At 41.8% G+C, this 21,122-nt stretch overlaps 1 protein-coding gene across 1 annotated transcript in view; it reads right to left on the bottom strand.

The window, feature by feature from the left end:
- Positions 1-21,122, bottom strand: part of Mtmr7 (myotubularin related protein 7) — a 71,194-nt gene that overhangs the window by 2,886 nt on the left and 47,186 nt on the right. Inside the window, exons 7-13 of the mRNA XM_050147400.1 lie at positions 18,811-18,943; positions 7,999-8,108; positions 6,926-7,051; positions 4,954-5,003; positions 4,120-4,320; positions 1,844-1,984; positions 545-671 (exon numbers count right to left, since the gene is read on the bottom strand). Coding sequence (XP_050003357.1) covers positions 545-671; positions 1,844-1,984; positions 4,120-4,320; positions 4,954-5,003; positions 6,926-7,051; positions 7,999-8,108; positions 18,811-18,943 — 888 coding nt within the window. The remainder of the gene's footprint in view (positions 1-544; positions 672-1,843; positions 1,985-4,119; positions 4,321-4,953; positions 5,004-6,925; positions 7,052-7,998; positions 8,109-18,810; positions 18,944-21,122) is intronic.

Here is a 21,122-nt window from a genome sequence, read left to right as displayed (position 1 = left end):
CAGATGAATGGTAGTTTTAGGATGAGCAAATCAGAATTGATAGTATTCACCGAAGATGAAGATATGCAGGAAACACCACACACACACCACAATGTCTGCCCAATAATGGAAATTATATATGCACACATTATACCAAGTGCAGTCAATCTAAGCTATTTACATATCAATGCAGTATCAAATGAAATTCTTAAAAGTTGAGCAATATCAGTTGAACGTATCCAATTTTGCTTTTTCTCATTTTCATGCCCCCCCTGCCTTTTAAAAGAAAACTTAAGTACTCTCAAATAACAGTGATGGGAAAAATAAAATGTACTGACCAGTAAATATTTCAACAAATTAAGTGAGCCAAAACTAACAGAGATGACTAAACAGATTTCAGTTTGGGCTTTTATCTGGGTATTCACCCAAATGAGACTATTTAGTCTTATCCACCGCCTAAAAGGAAATGGCTCTGCTATATTTATGTTGTAGACCTTGAGGGCCTTCCTCAAGGCAATGCCCAGCAAACAGGCACAGAAAATGGTATAAGCAATAGAAGACTCACTCCTTGTAGGGCCTCCAGCTCTTCCTCCAGCTGCTGGGACTCCTCCTTCACGGCCATGAGGTAATCTGTGACAGACTGGCGAGGCTGCAAGCCCTTTTCAAAGCGGTTATACATTCCACTCCAAAACCTGGGGAGGAAGGAGACCACAGCCCAGGCTGGAAACGCACGATCTCAAGCCTTGTCCTCAGGATCACAGCCCAACAACACTAAAAACCACCACCAAGTTATGGGCTTGGAAAAGCAACTACTCAGGTTGGTATTTTTTCTAGGGTAGTTGACTTCTTTTAGAAAGAGGAAGTTCATATAATAGTTAATTAAAACAAAAGTTTTTTTCTGTAATAGACCAAATTAGTGTATTTTTTTTATCATTGGAACTTTGAGAATTTGTGATTATATATTTAGAATTTCCACTGCAAAGGAAAGCTGGCTTTTAGACTTGGAACAGCTTTCACTTTAGGATAACCACCAGAAACTGCGTTTTCAATAAATCTACCCAAGACAGCAAGCATTCTACAATGCAAATGGAACAGATGTCATGGGGGTTATCCCTAGGCCTATAAAAAAGCGCCGTGAGGGCAAGAGCTCTCACTATCTGCAGCACATAGAACAGTGCCTGAGCCTCAGGAAAACACTATTATGAGTTAGTAATAAGTTGCAGTAAAAATAACTGTAGCATGTCTTGATTAGTTTTAAAAATTGCTATTTTGCACAAACCATGCAGGCATTTTTGATATAGAATTAATATTTGACTATGTTGTCAGAAATAATACCAATGTAACTAGGACTAAAATCATCTTTAGGAATAGGACCCACAGTGTGTGTCAAACTCTGTTTGTTTGCCATTTTCTGATCTGATAGGAATCATTTTATCATGAAAAGAGACTGAGAGCACATAGCACACATCCAATGTACCTGCTCTCCATTCTCCCTGCCCAATACCATCTTTAAATCAATGGTTTCCACAGACAAATATTTCTGCCAAACCTGTGTTTTCAATTCTACTTCTACAGGACTTCATTTTCCTTCCTTTCTCCCTCTTCAAACAATTACCATGGTGAAAACTTTTATTTTTAAGGACCTTATTATAAAGCATCAGTTTCCAAAGGGAAATGCACACGTAAAGCCGTGGACCGAGAGAAACAGCACTGCCAGCAATAGCACCATCCGAGAGCCAGTTATCCTCTCTGCTGGGTTTATGTCCAGTAAAGCCTTGACGCTCAGCGTTCACACTTTGGCCTCTGAATGTTAAGTCACGCCAGTTGCAAAGCACATGGGGCAAATTTCTAAAGTCGGACTTACTTATATGTGAAGTTGCATGGAGCTGTGGGCAGATGAAGGCTCCCCTGCGTCTGACTGTGGTCAGCTCTAAACAGAGGATTGAGGTAGTCAGCCCGATTCTTCCATAGGTGTGACCACAAAGAGTAGGTTCTTTCTTGAATCCTGTTATAAAGAAAAAAAAAAAAAGGAAATGACTCAGCTTGGTTCTTCTAAATAACAAGTATATTCCAGCTGGAAATGAACTAGTAATTGTTATCTGAGGCGTTAATACTTAGCAGTGACGTTACCATCTGCCAGTGGCTTCTTGGCATGGTACAAAAGTGTTCTTAGGATACTCCTTACTCCATTACTGTTTGTACCAGCCTTGACAAAATGTTTGCGTATTCTGAGTATTTAAAGAAATGTCAGTTACATAGTTTCATTCAGTTTTTATCCTCAATCAGTTATTGGCTTAACTTTCCCAGCACTATGCTAAATGCTTCAGTTTTCTTTCATTTAGTCCACAATTCCTGGATATGTCCCATTTTCTGAATGAAGAGACAAATGAATGGGTCTCCCCAAATCCCATACTTAGTAGAAAAGCCAGTATTGAAAGCCAAGCAGATACCATTAGGATTAGCTATCCTAGTACAAAAGCAGACCACAAACTATCAAGAAAACCAAGTGAGACCAAAGGATAATCTCTGCTATGTGCACATTAATCATGTATCCTGTGGTTGCAGAGGCCGGCGTTCACCCTCAGGAGTCCTTCAGAAACTGAACCTCCCCTTTTTTCCATTCCCACTGTATGGGGGGAGGGAGGAGGTTGTATGCATGCATGCACGTATGGGGGCAGATGTCAAAAATCATCCTTAACTCCTTACTCTTTCAGGCAGGCCCACTTATTCAAACCCCCAACTCAGCCTCACTAGACAGCTGCCAATCCAGAGGCTGGAATTGTACACAAACTCCAGTCCTCCTGTTTGTGAGCAAACATGAGCCACTGAGCCATCTCCCAAATGCCACTTGTTTTCTAGTTTGTTCTCTCACTGGTCCTAGAGATCTAAAAGGATCTGCCAGTCTCTAATCCCCCAGCACTGGGACTATACGCACACTGCCAGGCTGGAGAGAGAGATGGCTCAGCAGTTCTTTCAGGACCCAGGTCTGCTTCCTAGCACCCACATGGTGGCTTACAACCATCCTTAACTTTAGTCTCAGGGGATCTAGCACCTCTCCTGACTTCTGCACGTATCAGGCATGCACGCAGTGCACATTCTCACATGCAGGCAAAATGTGATACACCTAAAATAAAAGTTCTCTTCTAAAAGCATGCCACTACACCCAGTGGTTTTTTTGTTTATTTTTAAATGTGAGTTCTGGGGGTTGAGCTTAGGTCCCCATGCTTGCGTAGGAACCACTCTACCAACAAGCCTGTACTCTGCTCTTAAATAGTTTCCATTTATCAGAAACCACACTTTAAGGTGAATGGAGAGAACAAACCAGCATCTACTAGAAAAAGTAACTTTTATTCCACTCCAAATGGCACAAACCTACTAAAATCTACTTTATATTTGAACTGACCTTTTTCCACAATTAAACTGGATGTCAAACACAATAGAGTTAAAATCATTTTATGTTATTCATACCTCAAAAAGTTCTGTTTGGACTTCCTAAATCACCTAAGTCTTCAATGGTATTAAAATTCTACACATTAAATATTATTACTAGCCTTGGCTAATGAATTTAACCCAGATGGAGTTGTCCTCAAGTGTGGTGGCACTCAGGTGCAAAGATCGTGAGTTCCAGAACACCCTGGGCTGTACTGTGACACTCCATCTCAAAAAGTCAAGAAGAAAGGGGCCTAAGGAAAGGGTTAAAAAGTCACCATATGGGATCTACTTGAATGAAAATATCTTTATATTGAAACTCATCAAACTGCTATGTGCAATGACTATAACCCCCCAAAACAAAACTAAAAACCTAATGGTTTCAGTTTCAAATAGGCTTTTCCAGTTAATCTGAAGTTTTTATTATGTCTATCAAATAATGTCTAACATTTTTAAGGCAAACATAAATTTCTTTAGTTCCAGAAGTTTCCTTTAAATATTAGTGTTAAGTCTTCCGACCTGTCTGATTCCGGCAGAATCACAGGGAGAAGTGACTTTGATAACATTTAAACCATTGATGAAATGGTGTCAGGAAAGGGAAAAGAATGTAGAATAGTTCTGTAACTCAAGAAGTTTTCAAAACTATGAAAGTCTGTATAATATATAAATCTCAGCTGCCAAAATCACTAACAACTGAGCACCGAAACTTACTTGAGTTCTCGTCTCTCCTTCTGGCTGTTGCAGAGGAAGTTTCCGAACTGACAGGAGTAGACATGGTGCTGGATGTGAATCAAAAACCGCTCGTTGAACTCAAAGGCGCACGGGAACTGCTCCGTCAACTGCCAGACACACTCAATGAACTGGTCGATCACCGGAGAGATTTCTTTCGGGTCACCATCTAAATTTCCATATCTATAAAACATAGTATTCTAGACTTTATACCTAAGAGGTGGGTTTTTTATTAGAAATCTATAAATGCAAAGATAATTATAAAGCAACTTTAATTCCTGAATAGATATTACAAACTTTGGATGAAGTAGAAAAATGAATTTTAAGATTCCAATTGGAAAATAAACTTTGTAATGAAGTCTGAATAGAGAAGAGAATATGTGTGACAAAACTTTTTATAGACAAAGAGTATTTTTTAATTTAAACTTTGCATTTGAACTTAGATTAATAATACAGAAGCACTTTTTTTTTTTTTTGATTTTTGAGACAGGGTTTCTCCGTAGCTTTTTGGTTCCTGTCCTAGAACTAGCTCTTGTAGATCAGGCTGGCCTCAAACTCACAGAGATCCCCGCCTGCTTCTGCCTCCCGAGTGCTGGGATTAAAGGCGTTGCGCCACCACCGCCCGGCTTCATTTTATCTTATATTTTATTATCCCTTAGATGCCTATTTGCTTTCTAAGGATAGAAAGGAAGTGGTGGATACAGATGGGAGGGAATGTGAGGAGGAACTGGGAGAAGCAGAGGAAAGGGAATGGCAATCAGTATATAGTTATTAAAAAAAAACTATTTTCAATAAAAGAAAAACTATATTGCTTACCTATGATTAAATTTATGTCCAAAGGCAATCCAGTCCTTTTCAATTAATACCTAAACATATACACATACAAAAAGAATATAAATATCCTAGAAGCTTCTGAGGGAAACATAGAAAACCATATTAATACTAAAGTACTAATTTACTGGAGCTTAAGAAACCCTAAGTGATAGAATATGTTGTCAGACAGAGAGGGCTCATTATTTTAAGAACACTTAATGCTCTTGAGAGAACCCAGTCCCAGGCCCCAGGATCCATATGACAACTGTGTAACTCCAGTTACACACGCACATGGTTCACAGACACACTCACAGGGAAACCTTTATATAAAACAATAAGAAATCAATCTCAAAAGAACCATGATATCCAGAATTACTTAAAAGGGGCAAAGTTGAAGGCCTCGTACATGAAAATTAAACTTAAATACATGCGTGAAACTGCAGTAACTCTACCCGGAGTTCTCTCTCATGTGCCGGGCACTGTGTTTATGGCTTCACAGGTCATTGCATTTGCCGGACAGCCATTATTACCCATCATTTTAGAGAAAGAGAAGCTAAAGACAGATGAAATAGTCTCCAGAGACATGAACTTAGGAAGTATGTAATATCCTAGGCCTCCCTATTCCTCACCTTATTTGTTAACCAACATACAATGTTCTTTGCCTACAATGTAAAATCCCTCCCTGCCAACAAAAAGGATACTTTCTTGTACCCTGTATTTAAAAGTCTAAAATCATGGGGTTAAGAACTATGTTTGAAATTTCAGCCTTGCTTTGAAATTAGGGCTACCATGAATTTACTATCTGAAATAGTGTAGATTAAAAAAAAAATGTTTAACCATGGTCTGGAGAGTGTGTACAGCTCTTGCAGAAGACCTGAGAGTTTGGTCCCAATCCTCACTCAAGCAGTCTGCAGTCCCATGCGCACATGGGCAATGGCATAAGTCATCAATACCTCTTTAGAAATACATGGATGAGCTGAAGTTGGCCCTTGACAACTCTAAAAGCATTACATATGTTCAATGGCTTAATGTCGAAAGATTCCTAGAGTATGTAGCTAGGAAACCCTATATTCTCCAGCTAAATAAAGGAACCTAGCCTGCTCAAAAAAACATTGAGGCAGAGGTGCACCTCAAATGTCTGAAGTAGTATGTTCTCAACAAGTAGCCTGCCTGTTCTGTCTTGTCCCCAAGGAAACAGTTGACGTAACTCACTAAACAAAGGTCCAGTGATACAGACGATTTTGTGGAGCTCCTGTTAACTTCTATCTCAAGCAGATTCAAGATCCACCTAGGCACTTTCTATCAAATTATGGTTCAAGAGCAGGCACTAGGTCAGCCAGTCACTGGAAAGTCCTCCAGTCATTTGAAAGGCTTTTACCAGCCCAGCCACAACCTCACACCCAGGCAACTGCAGCTGGAGTCAAATTGTGATGCGTACTCAAAAGGTTCCAGCTCTCAAAGATGTACTCCTGACTCCAGCGAAAAGGGAGAACACTTAGAAATTCAGTATGTCTTCCAGTGCTATCGAGGACCATTATAAAACAGACTTAGGAATGAATGTTGCCTTTTGTTGTTGCTGTTGTTCCCCCAAGTACTATTTGCACATGCAGAAATAGATACAATGCAGAAATTTTTTCCAAGTATTTTTGCTCATGTTTTCTGTCATACAGTCATACACTGCCCCAACTTGAGATATCTGTAAACAAACTATGTATAAAAATCATTAGTTTCCAAACTTCTAAATATATTTTATATTGCTCCTGAATTCACACACAGCATTGACCTATACTAGTCTCAACATCCTCAAAATTAATCTATTTCAAATCTGTTTCAATTTCTCCCCTTTAGTTAACCTTGCTGATCGATTAAGAGAAGAATAATGTTTATTGGAAAGAAAAACAAAGTCACAAGATTCCAAAAACAAAGTACACTGTTGGTCAAGGCTCCCTCTCAGGAAGGCTGTCACCAGACTCACCATGAAGCCCTTCACAGTCCGATAGTAAGGGTCCAGCAGCAGGCTTGCCACTGAGCACACCTGGGCAGTCCTGTCCCAGCCGTCAGAACAGTGGACAAGCACACTTGCCCCTTCCTCTGAAACTGCCTGAAATGGCAAAAGGTTAGAGTGACTATTAGGTTTGGCTATAGATAACAGAACTACTAGAGTTAGCACTTCAGCCCAACCTTCTTAGAGCCAGTGACCAAAGTTTTTCTGTCCCTTCTCATTACATTCAACAGCCAACATTCAATTCTCCACAAGGTAACAAGTGGACCGAATACACATGTGCACACTTTTATGGTATGTCCCCCAACTCACCTGCAACCCAAATTAAATCTTACTGAAATGTTGGGGTTAAGTCTTACTGAAATGTACAGGCCTTTTCTAAAAGGGAAAGGTACGGAAATCCAATTTATCTAATTGTGAAGTTACAGATAAAAGGAGAAGGGCCAAGAATACATCCAGAGGAAGGACAGGCAAAGACCACAGCAGAAAATACTAGGAAAGAATCCTATCTGCTGCCAAATATATGCACACATCTTTAGCTATCATGGCAGAAAACACAAACTGGAAAATGTGGCAATTATATAACATTTGTCAGTAACTGGAGTTATACATTTACATGTGTACGTGTGTGCATGTCACTTCTGTAAGAGACTTGATTTGATCCTGCTTAGTCACTGCTGCGTGACTTACATGCTTAAATCCTGACTGAAAAGCAGGATCTACTGGATGGAAGCCAAACCCCCGCCACTGAGGTGACTCCCACAAGTTGTATGGTCTCCTACAGAAAACTCTTTCCTTCATCCAGGATTAAATCTAACAACAGAAGAGAGAATATCTGCAAACATTCTAACATTTGACCACTGTGATAACTCACAGTTCATTGGCCACTGTACTTTCTCACAAGATATTTCAGCACACGGAGCCTACAAACCCTGCTACCCACGCAGCGGGCACAGGAGAGCAAAAAGGAAGAGGACAGGCTGTGCTTTGAGGTTATACTCACTTCATGTCTACCCCTTAACCTTTTCCTCGGTGCCCTCACAAACCTTTGCAATGAAGATCCCTGCATCCATGATGGCTTTGATGTGCCGTAGCCAGCCTGAGTTCTCTAGCCCCCACAGGAAATCACTCATAGAGGGAGACTTAAGTTCACACACTGCAAGAGAAACATGTTACAAAAGTGAAATTAAGGCGATGTCTCATTCTACATGATCACATTTTAGAATGTGTTGGCTTTAGCAGATACTATCTAGCTAGTCAGTAGATATCCAAGTATATAAAGTTAGATTCTATTTAATCACTATAAATAAATATTTTTAAGAAATGTTTTCTCTGATCACAGGAGATACTGGATCTACCTGCAAGAATCCCAATATTAATGCAAGTCACTGTTGCCATTGCAGAAGCCCAGCACAGACCATCCATCCATGTACCTCTCTGGCAAAGGTATTACACTTTTGCAGCTAAGGAGCACTTGACTTAAGAACAGTATAAAGGAAAATCATCACAATGGTGACGTCAGCAGTTATTTCAATTAGAAGACTCCAACACCTCAGTGCTTAATATTAGGACCGTTACAAGAACACAAAATAGAATTCCTTACACGGAAAGGATATAGCTCCTTTTGCCAGCAACTTACTAAGTGCGAGTGAAACTTGTGTGCAGAAAACTGGGTTCTGTACCTCTTATCCCAGTTCCGTCTATCAGGCCAGGGATTTCCCCTTTAACTTAATGAAAAACTAGGATCCCAACGATATCCATCTTTATACATCCAAAGCAGGTATGTAGGTATTTCTAAAGCATTATCAACAAGAAACAGTGATCTCAAGAACTCATCTTGTATTTAATGTAAGGAATGAAAAGCCTTAAGGCTAATGTTCTATGGATCTCCGACATAACATTCCAAACCTTTTGATCAAGAAAACCTTTCAAGTATTATATATCAACCAGGAAAATTAAATAGTGATCTAGAGTACTATTTAGGCCTAAGAGTCTTCTATGATGCGCACTCATGTAGTAAACACATACAGAAAGTAGGGAACTCTGTTTCTTTCTCCCAACTGTAAGTGCTACGTAATCATCTTAGAGTTGTTATTCAACCCACTGAGCCTCATGTCTTCATTCTTTTTATCAGGTTATAATTTAATTAATTTAATAACATTTTCCCTGCCCTTCCCTCCCTCCAAACCTTCCCATATGCCCTTGCCCACTCCCCTTCAAATTCATGACCTATTTTTTTCAATAATTGTTTTTTGTATGCATATATGTATTTATATATATATATGTATATATATATATGTATGTATACCTAAGCATAACCCGTTGAGCTCATCCAATGTTGCCTGTATGCATGTTTTTAGGGCTCACTATTTATTTATTTATTTATTTATTTATTTATTTATTTATTTCCCTGGGAAAGACCACAAGTCCTACCCCCAGCTTTCTTCAGCTGCCTATAATTCTTTGTGTTCAGTTGAGGCCCTGTGGACTCTTGCTTGTCCAGTTTGGCATGCTCATAAGTGTTATCTTTGTTCTGCTCATGTTTGGGCATCCATGTTGGTCAGACATTATAGGTATAGCTTCTAATGTTGCTAGGAGACGTAATCTCAGAGCAAACTCCCTGATCCTGTGGCTCTTACAATCTTTCTGGTCTTTCTTCTACAAGGTTTCTGTGCCTTATGTATGTGAGTATTAAAACAAAGATACGCATTCAAAGCTAAACCCCCACATTCAATTTTTAACCTTGCAGGTACCATGCATATGGAAGCACATGGAAATTATGAAGGGTAACATTTAATTCAGCAGATGCTTCCTGCCATGTATTATGTTTTCTGCCACACAGAAAAACTTTCAGCAGTTGAACTCCAATTCATACAGAAATAATGATGAAGGAAACAAACTGAGACTTCCCAACACAAACATTCATTAAGGGGGCTGGAGAGATGGCTCAGAGGTTAAGAGCACTGGCTGCTCTTCCTGAGGTCCTGAGTTCAATTCCCAGCAACCACATGGTGGCTCACAACCATCTGTACAGAGATCTGGCGCCCTCTTTTGGCGTGTGGGCATACATTAAGCAGAATGTTGTATACATAATAAATAATAAATCTTAAAAAAAAAATTCATTAAGAAAGTTATTTTATGGCCAGTGGTGGTGGCGCATGCCTTTAATTCCAACACTCAGGAGGCAGAGGGAGGTGAATCTCTGTGAGTTCGAGGCCAGTCTGGTGTACAAGAGCTAGTTCCAGGACAGGCTCCAAAGCTACAGAGAAATCCTGTCTCAAACAGAAAAAAAAAAAAAAAGACATCTATTTTATTTTTTATTTTATCAGAGCCTAGGGAGATGGCTCAATCAGGAAGTTCCCTGCTGTACAAACCTAAGGACCTGAGTTCAGAACACAACACCCAAATGAAAACTGGACATGGTGGTGTATGTCTGTTACCTGGTACTTCAGGGAGAGGGAAGAGCAGAAGGATCCCTGGAACTTACTGGCCAGCTGGTCTAGTCACCTGGTAAGCCTGGATGCAGTGAGAGACCCTGTCTCAGAAGAATAAAGTGAAGCGCACTAGAGGAAGATAGCCAATGTTGACCTCTGAGCTCCAAACAAGTACACACACTGCTCGCAGACACACACACAGACATGACATGTATACATACATACATACATAAAAATAAAAATAAACAAATGAGCAACTGAATCATGAAAAGACAAGGAATAACCTCAAATGCATGAAAGAATGCAATGTAAAAGAGCTTCCTCCTCATTTAGGAAAAGAAAAAACCATGGAGAAAGCAAAGGTCAGTGGTTTCCAGGGCTCAGGTCAGACAGCAGAGGGCTCATCAGGACACAAACACTTTGTGGGCAGAAAAGCTACCCTGTATAATGGTGGATACATATTATTAAAGCCTTAAACAAACACAGAGAACACAAATGGAAACTTTGAGCTTAAGTGGTAATAATGTGTCCATGTAAGAATACAGACTGTAACAAATGTGTCTCCCAGTCAGGAATGTGTCAGTGTAGGAGCATAGATTGTAACAAATATGCCACTCTGGGAGGGGATTTTTCCTAAAACCCTGGTATTGAAGCTATACATGCAGGGAATGTGAGCAAGATACACACGGGGAAGATATGCGAGTGGGAAGTCTATACATAGGAGAAGGCTATGCATGTTGAAGTCTATGCTTGTAAATGGCTACCCATATGCAAAGATTGCTCATGGGTAGCTATGCTTGTGGAGAGCTCTAAGGGAAGTGGTATGAATGGTTCATGTGATATGGGGAACCAGGAGGAAGTAGGAAAGGATGTTGTTTTCAACTGGAATAGAAAAAAGAGATTAAACCGTGCCAGTGTGGATTAGTATCTTGGAGCAATTCTCTGGGTATCAAACTGAGTCACTAAATAAACAAAAATCTATTCATGCATCCAGGGTGGTGACTAGAAAGCCAGCACCTGACTGGACTCCAATCTACCTGGGTGGGATGCTGATGCTTGGTCTGATCTCATCTTTCTGCTCTAGAATTCAAATCCTCATCCTCTGCGCACAGAAGCCTGCTGCTGAGATACGACTACACCAGGCGAGGAGTCTGACGGAAGCACAGGAGCAGGCTGGCGTCCACAGCTCTGTGGAGTCCAGAGCAGCACCACTGAAGAGGCGTTTACAAAAGAACAACTGGAGCACAGCCAGTAAGTAAAGACAGAGAAGGCACAGGAGCAGCACAGGGAACACAAAGCAACAGAACAATGACCTACAACTGGAGCAGGCAAAGGGAACAAGACACTGACATCACTTTTCTTATAAGATTCACACTCTGGCGGCATGGGAAAGGACCAGATGTCCCCTGCCTCTTTAGTCACTCATGGCAAGACTTCACAGTCCTGTCTGAATGGCTCCAGATCCCAGTTTCCCAAGATAGCCAGACAAAATAAGGCAGGCAAAAGGGAGTCCCAGGTTGCAGAGTCCAACACACAGTTGTAAAAGTTCTCTGCTGCCTCAATCCGACCTCACAGCCCTGCCCCCCAACCCAGCTTTCCTGCCGTGCACCTTCCATCCAACACAGGAAATATAGCCTTCCTGAACATCTTCCGGAGCTCCCCTCTGCATCCCTTCATCCGTACCTCTTCTGTCTCTCCAATGCACCCTCATCGCCACACTTAGCTCCCAACACTCCTTACAACAAAGCGCCCTTATCTAACCATGGCTGGGTGGTCATCCACCTTCCAGGATGGAACACACCAGGCACCAGATGGAGAGAGCCATGTAAACGAACTCTGCCATGACAGGAAAAACCCCCGGGGAAACAGAGCATGAGCGAGCAGCCTCAGCCCTGAATGATGGGGCAGAATAGTGAAGGGGATGTGCATGCTGGGTAAGGAGCAGGGAGGAGGGGACAGCAGGTACTTAGAAGTGGAAGGCAGAGAACAGTGGTACAACCCTCTCCTTCAGAGCACTCCCAAAAGACCCCACCCAAAGAAGGGATCTCAGAAACCAAATCCACATGGTTTAAGATTACAGGGGGGGCGGGGGGATGCCCTGGGAAGAAGGCATGAAAGGAGATAGAAAAGCGCAATTTTGTCTTTTGTTATAAACACAGAACTGCATAGAACTTTACAGGATTTTCTCCAAGTAAGTATTGAAAAATCAAAATGTAATGTCCCTTTTAACCATCTCCAGACCTCCACTGTAGAAAGAGCTCAAGGTTGTAGCAGCCTTCACCTCCTACACCCAGGGATTTCCTTTGTATTAGCTTAGCTGTAATCAAATAATCCAGGTAGGCTACTCTGTAAGAGAGGTTGGACTTGGTTGGCAAGGCTGAGCTGACAGGGTACACCCTGTGACCAGGGTTCTGGAGGGCAGCTCCCTGGTCATAGTAAGAACCAGCACATGCATTTGTATGGAAACTGGCCTCTCACACTTCCCATGAAGCCAGTGCTAACACCATCTCTGAGCTTCACCCCGAAGACCTTATGCAGCCACAGTACACCGCAGAAACTTTCCGGAACTCAGAGAACAATGCCATTAGTGGACAGTGGGAGCTGATGCAAAGGTCAAATGTCAGCCCCTAGTTGCCTCTACGCAAAGTGTGGCCTAATATTCAACAGGCCCTTCACAGCAGGCTCCCCTTTGCCTGTGCACACTGTCCAAACCCAGCCCAGCAGGAAGTGAGGCAAAGTCTAGCTCCCTCCCTGAACACTGGCTGCTTATAACATCCAGCCTCAGGCCATGACCCAAGGTGTTAAACTTAACCCTAAAATACACGCATTCCAAGGAGGGAGTCATCAGACTCAGCTGGTTCCATTAAATCTTCCATGGAAAGCATTGTCTTGAAGCTATTTCACACAAGGCCAATGCTCGGCTTGGTACTGTATAGACTGGGGGGTGATTAGCACACATATTTATTTTAAAAAACCTAGCAGATTAAGCACTATCTCGGCATTCAAAATGTGTAGTTCAGCTTAGAAGAAGGGGTCCTGTTTATCCTCTCTCCCCACAGGGTGCAGAAATGACAGCAAGTTGAAAGCTAACGTCACCAGGGCCCTGTGGCTCACCTGGAGATGGCCTGTGCAGACAGTGAGAGGGAGAGACATCACAGAACAAGGAGAGAGCGTGCGGCAGCGCCAGGCGGAAGGGGAGGGTGGGCTCTGGGTTCCGGTCATGTCAGCTCATTTCTTCCACACTAAGAAGAGCTCTTGCGTAACAAGTCTGCTTTCCGGAACCCTGAAAGTGCACACGCTTGGGAAAATAATCTCGCCAGCACTTGAGGCGAGGTGACAAGCTGAGAGGGTGTTTCCCTAATGGCCAGTGGCCACGCTCAAAGCACACAGCTCTGTGGATGATTAACACACACGACAGATGGGGCTACACTGGAAACTGAAACAATCAGTTCCTGGGCTTTTAAATACGAAGCTCTTGTGTTTGTTTGGATAAACTCAGGATAAGGCAGAAAGACTGATTTGTTCACTCTTGTTGCCAAACCTGAACCAATATTTACAAACCATTTTGCTGAGCAAAGTTCATGTCAGCTGACATCAGGAGCATATGCCACAAACTGCAGAGAACTGTACCAGCCTGGAGCTGGACGCTAGGTCTAGTCACACTGTACATGTAACAGGGTACATCTGTGGGACAAGCATACAAAGCGCTGTAAAAAAAAATTAAAATCCAACATAAGATGTGTTATTTTAGAACTCAAGAAATATGAAAGCTACTCAGAAGAAAGGCAGCCCTCCTCGGTCTTCCCAGCACACTTACTGAACTGCTTTCTTTTTCCTGTGCAGATGCTGGCAAGGTGAGGGAGGACACAAAAAAGGGGCACAGGGTTGATGTTTCCCACACTCCCTAGGACCCAAAGCAGTAGCGAGCATATTCTTTCCCTAGTAGGCATCCTGAAGTATGCCTAAGTGCTGCTGGTGTTGTTTTTTATCAATTTTCTTTCTGCAGTCGAGAAGCCAAGGCCACTCAGTCCTCAGAGAGCTGGTCTCCCTTCAGTGACCAGCGTAGGAAGTGCGACCATTCGAGAAGGACGGAAGTGGAGCCTGAAGAAGGGAAATGTTCAGTCAAGTCAGCTTTGTCCTTCTGAACTGTACCTAATATAATAACGTCAACAATAAAGCCCTCCTTAGCCTCACCAGCAACACAGGCCATTTATAGAGAAGTTTCACCAGCTGGAGAGATGCTCCATCAAGCACCCACAAGACTGAAGACTATTCTTCAAAACTTCTTTTTTTTCCAGACAGTATTGTCTGAAATCTCTACACAATACTACCACCTTTTGAATAGCCTTGTTTTCCTTAAAAGAGTATACATGAAATGATTCAGTGCAGTTAAACATAAATTCTGTGTTAGTGTCTGTGTTAGTTCCGCTTGAGCTAGCAGCATAGCAAACACATGCACGTGTGTATACCCATGCATATGCATAGGTGAGTGTATATCTACACAAATACGCTCCGGAATACTAACCGCTAACCTGAAAAGGACGGCAGGCACACACGAGGACTGCCCAGTAGCTTTTATTAGCTTCACCAGTGAATTTTGTATAAAAAGACAAGTTACAGACTTACAAGGCACAACGGCAACCTACACTACACCTAACAGTTGCCATACAAACCAAGCCATCGTGAACAGGAACCGATGGCAGGATTTAAAAGATGAGAATGTTTAAGCAGGAAATTTTCAAAGCAGGTGGAAACAGAAGTTGGGACTAGGAGTAGGCTCTCGGATCGTGCCAGAGGAAGGATCACTGGCGGGGTATAACGGAGGTGACATAAGCTGCAGAGGATGCTGGGGATCCCACACTCCCGCTCTACTACAGAGGCTCCTGGGAACCACACACTCTGCAAATCTGAGATCAGACTGTCAGGGGCAAACAAACGCCAGCTGACAAGCCCCGGGACAGCCTTATGGAAACAGCTCATCATGCCGGCCTTTAAGTCCACATCAGACCCTTTCTTCTTTGTTTACTCTGCTTAGGAATGTCCTAGTTAATCTTGCTGACACAACATAGTAAGAAATGATAAAAAAAAAAAAAAAGTGGCAAGGTATTAGGGGTTGTGGCTTGCTAAAATTCTAAATCCTCACAGGATGCCACAGAGAAAGAACACACATTCTTGAACCACCATATTCCCTTGAAAAAGTAGTGAGCATTTGAAAATGTCTTACTTAAAACTTATAATAGAGTTTTAGACTGTAATCTACAGATTCCTGAACTGGAGAGAAGCACCTGCAGTTGACCTGAAGAAGCAAACATAGCAACTGTAGCAGCCACAAGACTGGAAAGTCACAGGTCCCTAAGATCCCCGAGAAGAGCCTCTAGATCCCTGGCTGCACACAAGCATGGTTAGAATTCTAAACCATGGAAACTGTGAGATAAGAGTATTGTTAAACATGTATGTAAGCCAACCATGACATGAACTTTGTCAATATAGATGGGCAAGAACATCACCCACCATGATCCTGCACTGATTCGGCAATCACTTCTGAATTCTTCCTCACCTCTCTTTATACACAGCACTCACTGGATCGTGAGAATAGGCATACAATTTTAAAAATTTAATGTTTTACTTATTTTGCCTACATCTTCTATCAAGAATGTGGAAAAATTATCAATTAGTTTACCTTGTTGTACATGAATCTAGCTTCCAAAGTTCTACCACTGTAAGTGAAACACTGCCATCAGTGTGGGCGTGTGTAAAGTCATATTGTGAATTAGTCCAGGAGAGGAGGCGATCTGGTAAATTATGTGTCTCTAAGTAAAGTGTACTTCCCCCCACAAGCCAAATTCAACGACAGAATACTCAAAGCACCGATTTTACCACCTTCTTTGCAGTGTCATTTTTTTAAGCTGAGAAATGATTTTTTTTAATTGATCAGAACAAATTTAAACATTTCTTTGAATTTCTCAACTTAATTTTATCTTCAACTGTCTGACCTCTAAGACCAACTGGCCTCAAGCTCAGAGATCCACCTGCCTTTGCCTCCCAAGTGCTGGGTGGGATTAAAGATATGGTCCACCATTGCCTGGCTCTAACCACCAATCCTTTTCTTTTTCTTTTACAAAACTTATAGTTTTATTATATGACATCTTTCTCAATATTGTTATAGATTCCATTTTCTAGCTTCAAATTTCAGATATTATTATTTTTTATTGATTTTTATTGAGCTTTACATTTTTCTCTGCTCTCCTCCCTGCCTCTCCCCCGCCCCAAGGTCCCCATGCTCCCAATTTACTCAGGAGATCTTGTCTTTTTCTACTTCCTACTTCCCATGTAGATTAGATCTATGTAAATCTATCTCTCTTAGTGTCCGAATTGATGCCTAAGTTCTCTGGGATTGTGGTTTGTAGGCTGTACCTATGACTGAGTACATGTGATAATTGTCTTTCTGGGTCTGGGTACCTCACTCAAAAGAATGTTTTCTAGCTCCATTCATTTTCCTGCAAAATTCAAGATGTTGTTATTTTTTCTGCTGTGTAGTACTCCATTGTATAAATGTACTACATCTTCCTCATCCATTCTTCAATCTAGGAGCATTTAGGTTGTTTCCAGGTTCTGGCTATGACAAACAAAGCTGCTATGAACATAGTTGAGCACATGTCCTTGTGGCACAATTGAGCATCCTCTGGATCTATACCCAAAAGTGGTATTGCTGAGTCTTGAGAAAGGTTGTTCCTAATTTTCTGGGAAATCGCCACACTGACATCCAAAGGGGCTGTACCAGCTTGCATTCCCACCAGCAATGCAGAAGTGTTCCCTTTACCCCACAACCTCTCCAGCATAAGTTGTCATCAGTGTTTTTGATTTTGGCCATTTTTACAGGTGTAAGAGGAATCTCAGAGTTGTTTTGATGTACATTTCTCTGATGACTAAGCAAAGAAAAGCCAGTGCTACTTTATTCTTTGGGAAGAAAGCAATTATCTGGGTGAGGGAATGGGAACTACTCTGAACAATTACCTTACAAAATTGCTACACACCAAAAACTTACCCTTCATTTACTAGGTACGTGGGGCGAAAACAGTTTGGTTTACAACTTGTAAGTTTAAGCTGACTTCTATTGATCCCAATGAGAGAACTTATAAAGGGGGTGAATTTGATTCTAAACTTCTGTTTCTGATAAAATATCCTGGGGCTCTTCTGATAGTCTCTTCTTCTGATAATATCTCAAACCATGGTTGAGCAAAGCTGAAGAAAATAAGAGTCAAGAGGGAACTAATTCCATTAGCTTCTCCCCAGCCCGTGACGCCAAGGGCTCCTGACTGAAGTAGAAACCCCAGGAAGGCGGGTCTTCCTGCATCACATCATCAGCTGAGCCTCCAGCAGTGGTTTATAATTTACTCAGGAAAAACAGGTAGTCAAACATTGGTCAAGACCCCTGAAAGGCATCCAGAAAACTGCTTGCTCACTCCACACAGCCCGAGGGTTACACGGAAGCACCATGATCCCTTGTGAAAGAGAGCTGCCCTCCCAAACTCAGTTTGCTTGTCCTTTAGGAAAAGCAGTGAGACAGACCAAGGGAAAAGGGTTGAAAAACCAAATACAGGGTAACGTAGAAACCAAAGTCAAAGGCCTATGATACAAATACTCCCAGGAGCAGCTTTCTGTACAGAAGAAAATTTATGATCTCAAACATTTGACACCGCTGAATATAAATTATAAAGTGTGCCAATGTGAAGTTTTCCTGGTGAATACAACACTTCTCACACTGAAGAGTGCCTTCTCAACAAGTGCCAGGCTAGCCCACACTAAGGAGTGTCTTCTCAACAACAATGCCAGGCTAGCCCACACTAAGGAGTGTCTTCTCAACAATGCCAGGCTAGCCCAGTTTTCTTCTACAGTTCTTTTCCAGAACTCCAACCTTCCATCTAACAGTCACTCAGCAATGTGCGACAGTTTATGAACCCGATTCCCCCACGGAACACTGGGCTAGTGCTTTAAAGGTAGGGCTGCTTTCTTTCCAAATGTTCTTGGAGGAAGGGAGGAAGGAACGGGAGGGAGGGAGGAAAGGAGGGACGGATGCAGGAAGGAAGGAAGGAAGGAAGGAAGGAAGGAAGGAAGGAAGGAAGGAAGGAAGGAAGGCTCTCTTCCTCTGTACTTTAATCTCGAATATTAAAGAGCCCATGTAGAGTCCTGGCCACTAACTGCTGAATGATAAATCACTTGCTACAACCACTGAATGAAATGAGAAGGCACATGTGTAAAGAATCACTTCAATATAATTATTTTCTCAACTGCAACATTATTTTCCCAAGTTACCATGTGTTTAACAGTATCATTGGAAAAAAATAAATCAAGACTATCTTATTTCATTCAGGCATCAAAATACTTAACTATTCTTTTACTGCTGTGCATAACAAAATGGTTTACCTTCCAGCATTTTCTGAAGACTGTTCCTCATGACATGGATGTTCTCTATCCCGATAAACTGAAACTTGATATTGGAATAATTGTCTTCATTCTCATAGCCTTTCCCTGCAGCACGATTGGCCATTGCATTAAGCTGCAATGGTCAGCAAAACAAAATAGGCATCAATTACATTCAGGACATGGAACAACCAACACATTTCCTGGACACTAATAAAAACATTGCAAAGATGTATAGACACACAATGCGGTTTAAATCTCTGGAACTCTGAGCTCTCATACCTGTAAGCACAAAGGCTGAGCTACGGTCAATAGCACTCATGTGCTGGTCTGGGTAACATTTCCTTAGTTGGGAAGTATTCCCTAAGTCCTCGTGGAGATGGCTGTGCCAGTTCTGACGCCAGTGCTGGCCTGATATGGAAGTCTGTGGCGGAACCAACTCAACACTATGCATCAGAACTTGCCGAGAGGCAGAAGAATATCCACAGAGATGTCTATCAATATATAGCTCTGCCAGAACCGTAACACCAACAAACACGTCATCAGGGAGAAATGTTACTTCTAATTTATCAGTTGACCCTTCAGCAGGAATCGATAAACCAAAGGGAGAATGCTGATAGCCGGGCTGAAGGGACGGATGCTTCTTCCACTTGGTTTCTTCAAGTCTCTATGGCTAATGGAGGAGGTTTTGTCACTTTCAGAACCGTAATTTTGTAGATAGGACATTGGAATTTCAGTGGGTTCAATGCTAATGGACTCTGAAGAAACTGAATAAGCCCAAACTAACCCTGTGCAGTATAATCAAGCAGATGAGTCCTGCCCTAGGTGGGAAACAGATTTCTCACGGGAATATAAGGCTGGGAATGCTCTTCTCTTGCAGCTTGACTGAGCAAGCTGTCACTTACAAAGAACAGTGTTCACTGACCATTCTCTTTTTTGGGCCACAAAGGTTAGGGAATAGGGGTGGTGGTGGAGAAGACCTGCTTTTAAGAATACAAAGTAGTACTTCAAATGGTTCAGTTCAAAACACTAAGTTAAGTTAAAAATACCCTGGCCCAGATCTTCTAGTTACAAGATTAAAGGTCCCAGCACATACAGATGAAGAATGTCTGCCATGATGTTTTTGTGAACACGGAAGCTGCACACCTATGAGTATCTCATCAGAGTGGTAACTGGACAAACCAAGCATATACATGGAATACAGCCAGGCATCAAAGATATGGACCCCGATCTAGCTCCCCCTCTCCCTCTATACATCATACACCTACATGTACATATGTGTAAGCTAAAGAGTATTCATGCAACCACCCACTGTTAATAAACTTACTGATTGATTTATTCACTTTCATTATGAAGAATTAAAATCACAGGTAACAACTTCAGCAGAAAGAGATGGCAAGCTACAGGGGAACACCATCAACAATGCTTCAGATGTTCTTGTAGCCTTCCACGGTTACAGGAAGCATATATTAAGTTTGGATCACAAGTCACAGAAACGAGGTCACAAGGAAGGAAACAGAACACAGCTGACAGCAAGCCCCTGCCACGGGAGTCCCTGCTTCAAGAGCAAGTCGGGCTCCCACCCTCTCAGCTCGGCTCCTCTGTCACCTGTGGGGCCTGTCAGCTCTTCAGACAGCTGGTTCCAGTCTGCAGAAGCAGGCCACCAGTCCTAAGAGCACAGGCTTCAACCTCAACCAGGAAAAACTTAAATTTTAAGAGATACTGTATATTCATCCTTTAAAAAGTTCTAATAGCTCATGAGACATTTCTTCTTCTATAAATTACACACACATGTTACTCTTATGGAATTATGTACTATAAAAAAATCACTGCTTTATGTAATTATTTTCAGGGCTGTTGGCTAAAACTTTGTAATAAGTTTCATAAAGTGCGGCAAATTAGCAGGATCCGCACAAGAAGCTTTATGTTCGTACACTTATCCTGCATCTGAATTCAAGTCTTCTCACCACATACCACCTCCTCTTCTAAAAACAACAGCATGCAACAAGCAAAAATATTACTACTACAGTTATTACATATACAACGTATGCTCAGACTTTAAAATAATTAAGAAGCTGCAAAGGAAGAACCGACTGGCAGTCTTCCTGACTGGCAGACAGGGGGAAGCATTTTGAAAGTCAATGTGTACTTCACACAACAGACAGAAGGTGGCAATATTTAATCTATCATACAGACAATTGTTTTCAGGAGCAGCACTTATTTTCAGCAAAAGCTGAACTCCAAAGCAGAAACACAGTTTTATCCAAAAAGCTACTCTAGACTGAGATAGATGATAGACAGATAGATGGATGGAT

The sequence above is a fragment of the Alexandromys fortis genome, unplaced genomic scaffold (genome assembly GCF_014885135.2).
Source record: "Alexandromys fortis isolate MF-2015 unplaced genomic scaffold, M_Fortis_MF-2015_v1.1 scaffold_32, whole genome shotgun sequence".
NCBI classification, from domain to species: Eukaryota; Metazoa; Chordata; class Mammalia; order Rodentia; family Cricetidae; genus Alexandromys; species Alexandromys fortis.
The sequence above is the reverse complement of the archived record's forward strand: the minus strand, read 5'-3'. Positions and strand labels throughout refer to the sequence as shown.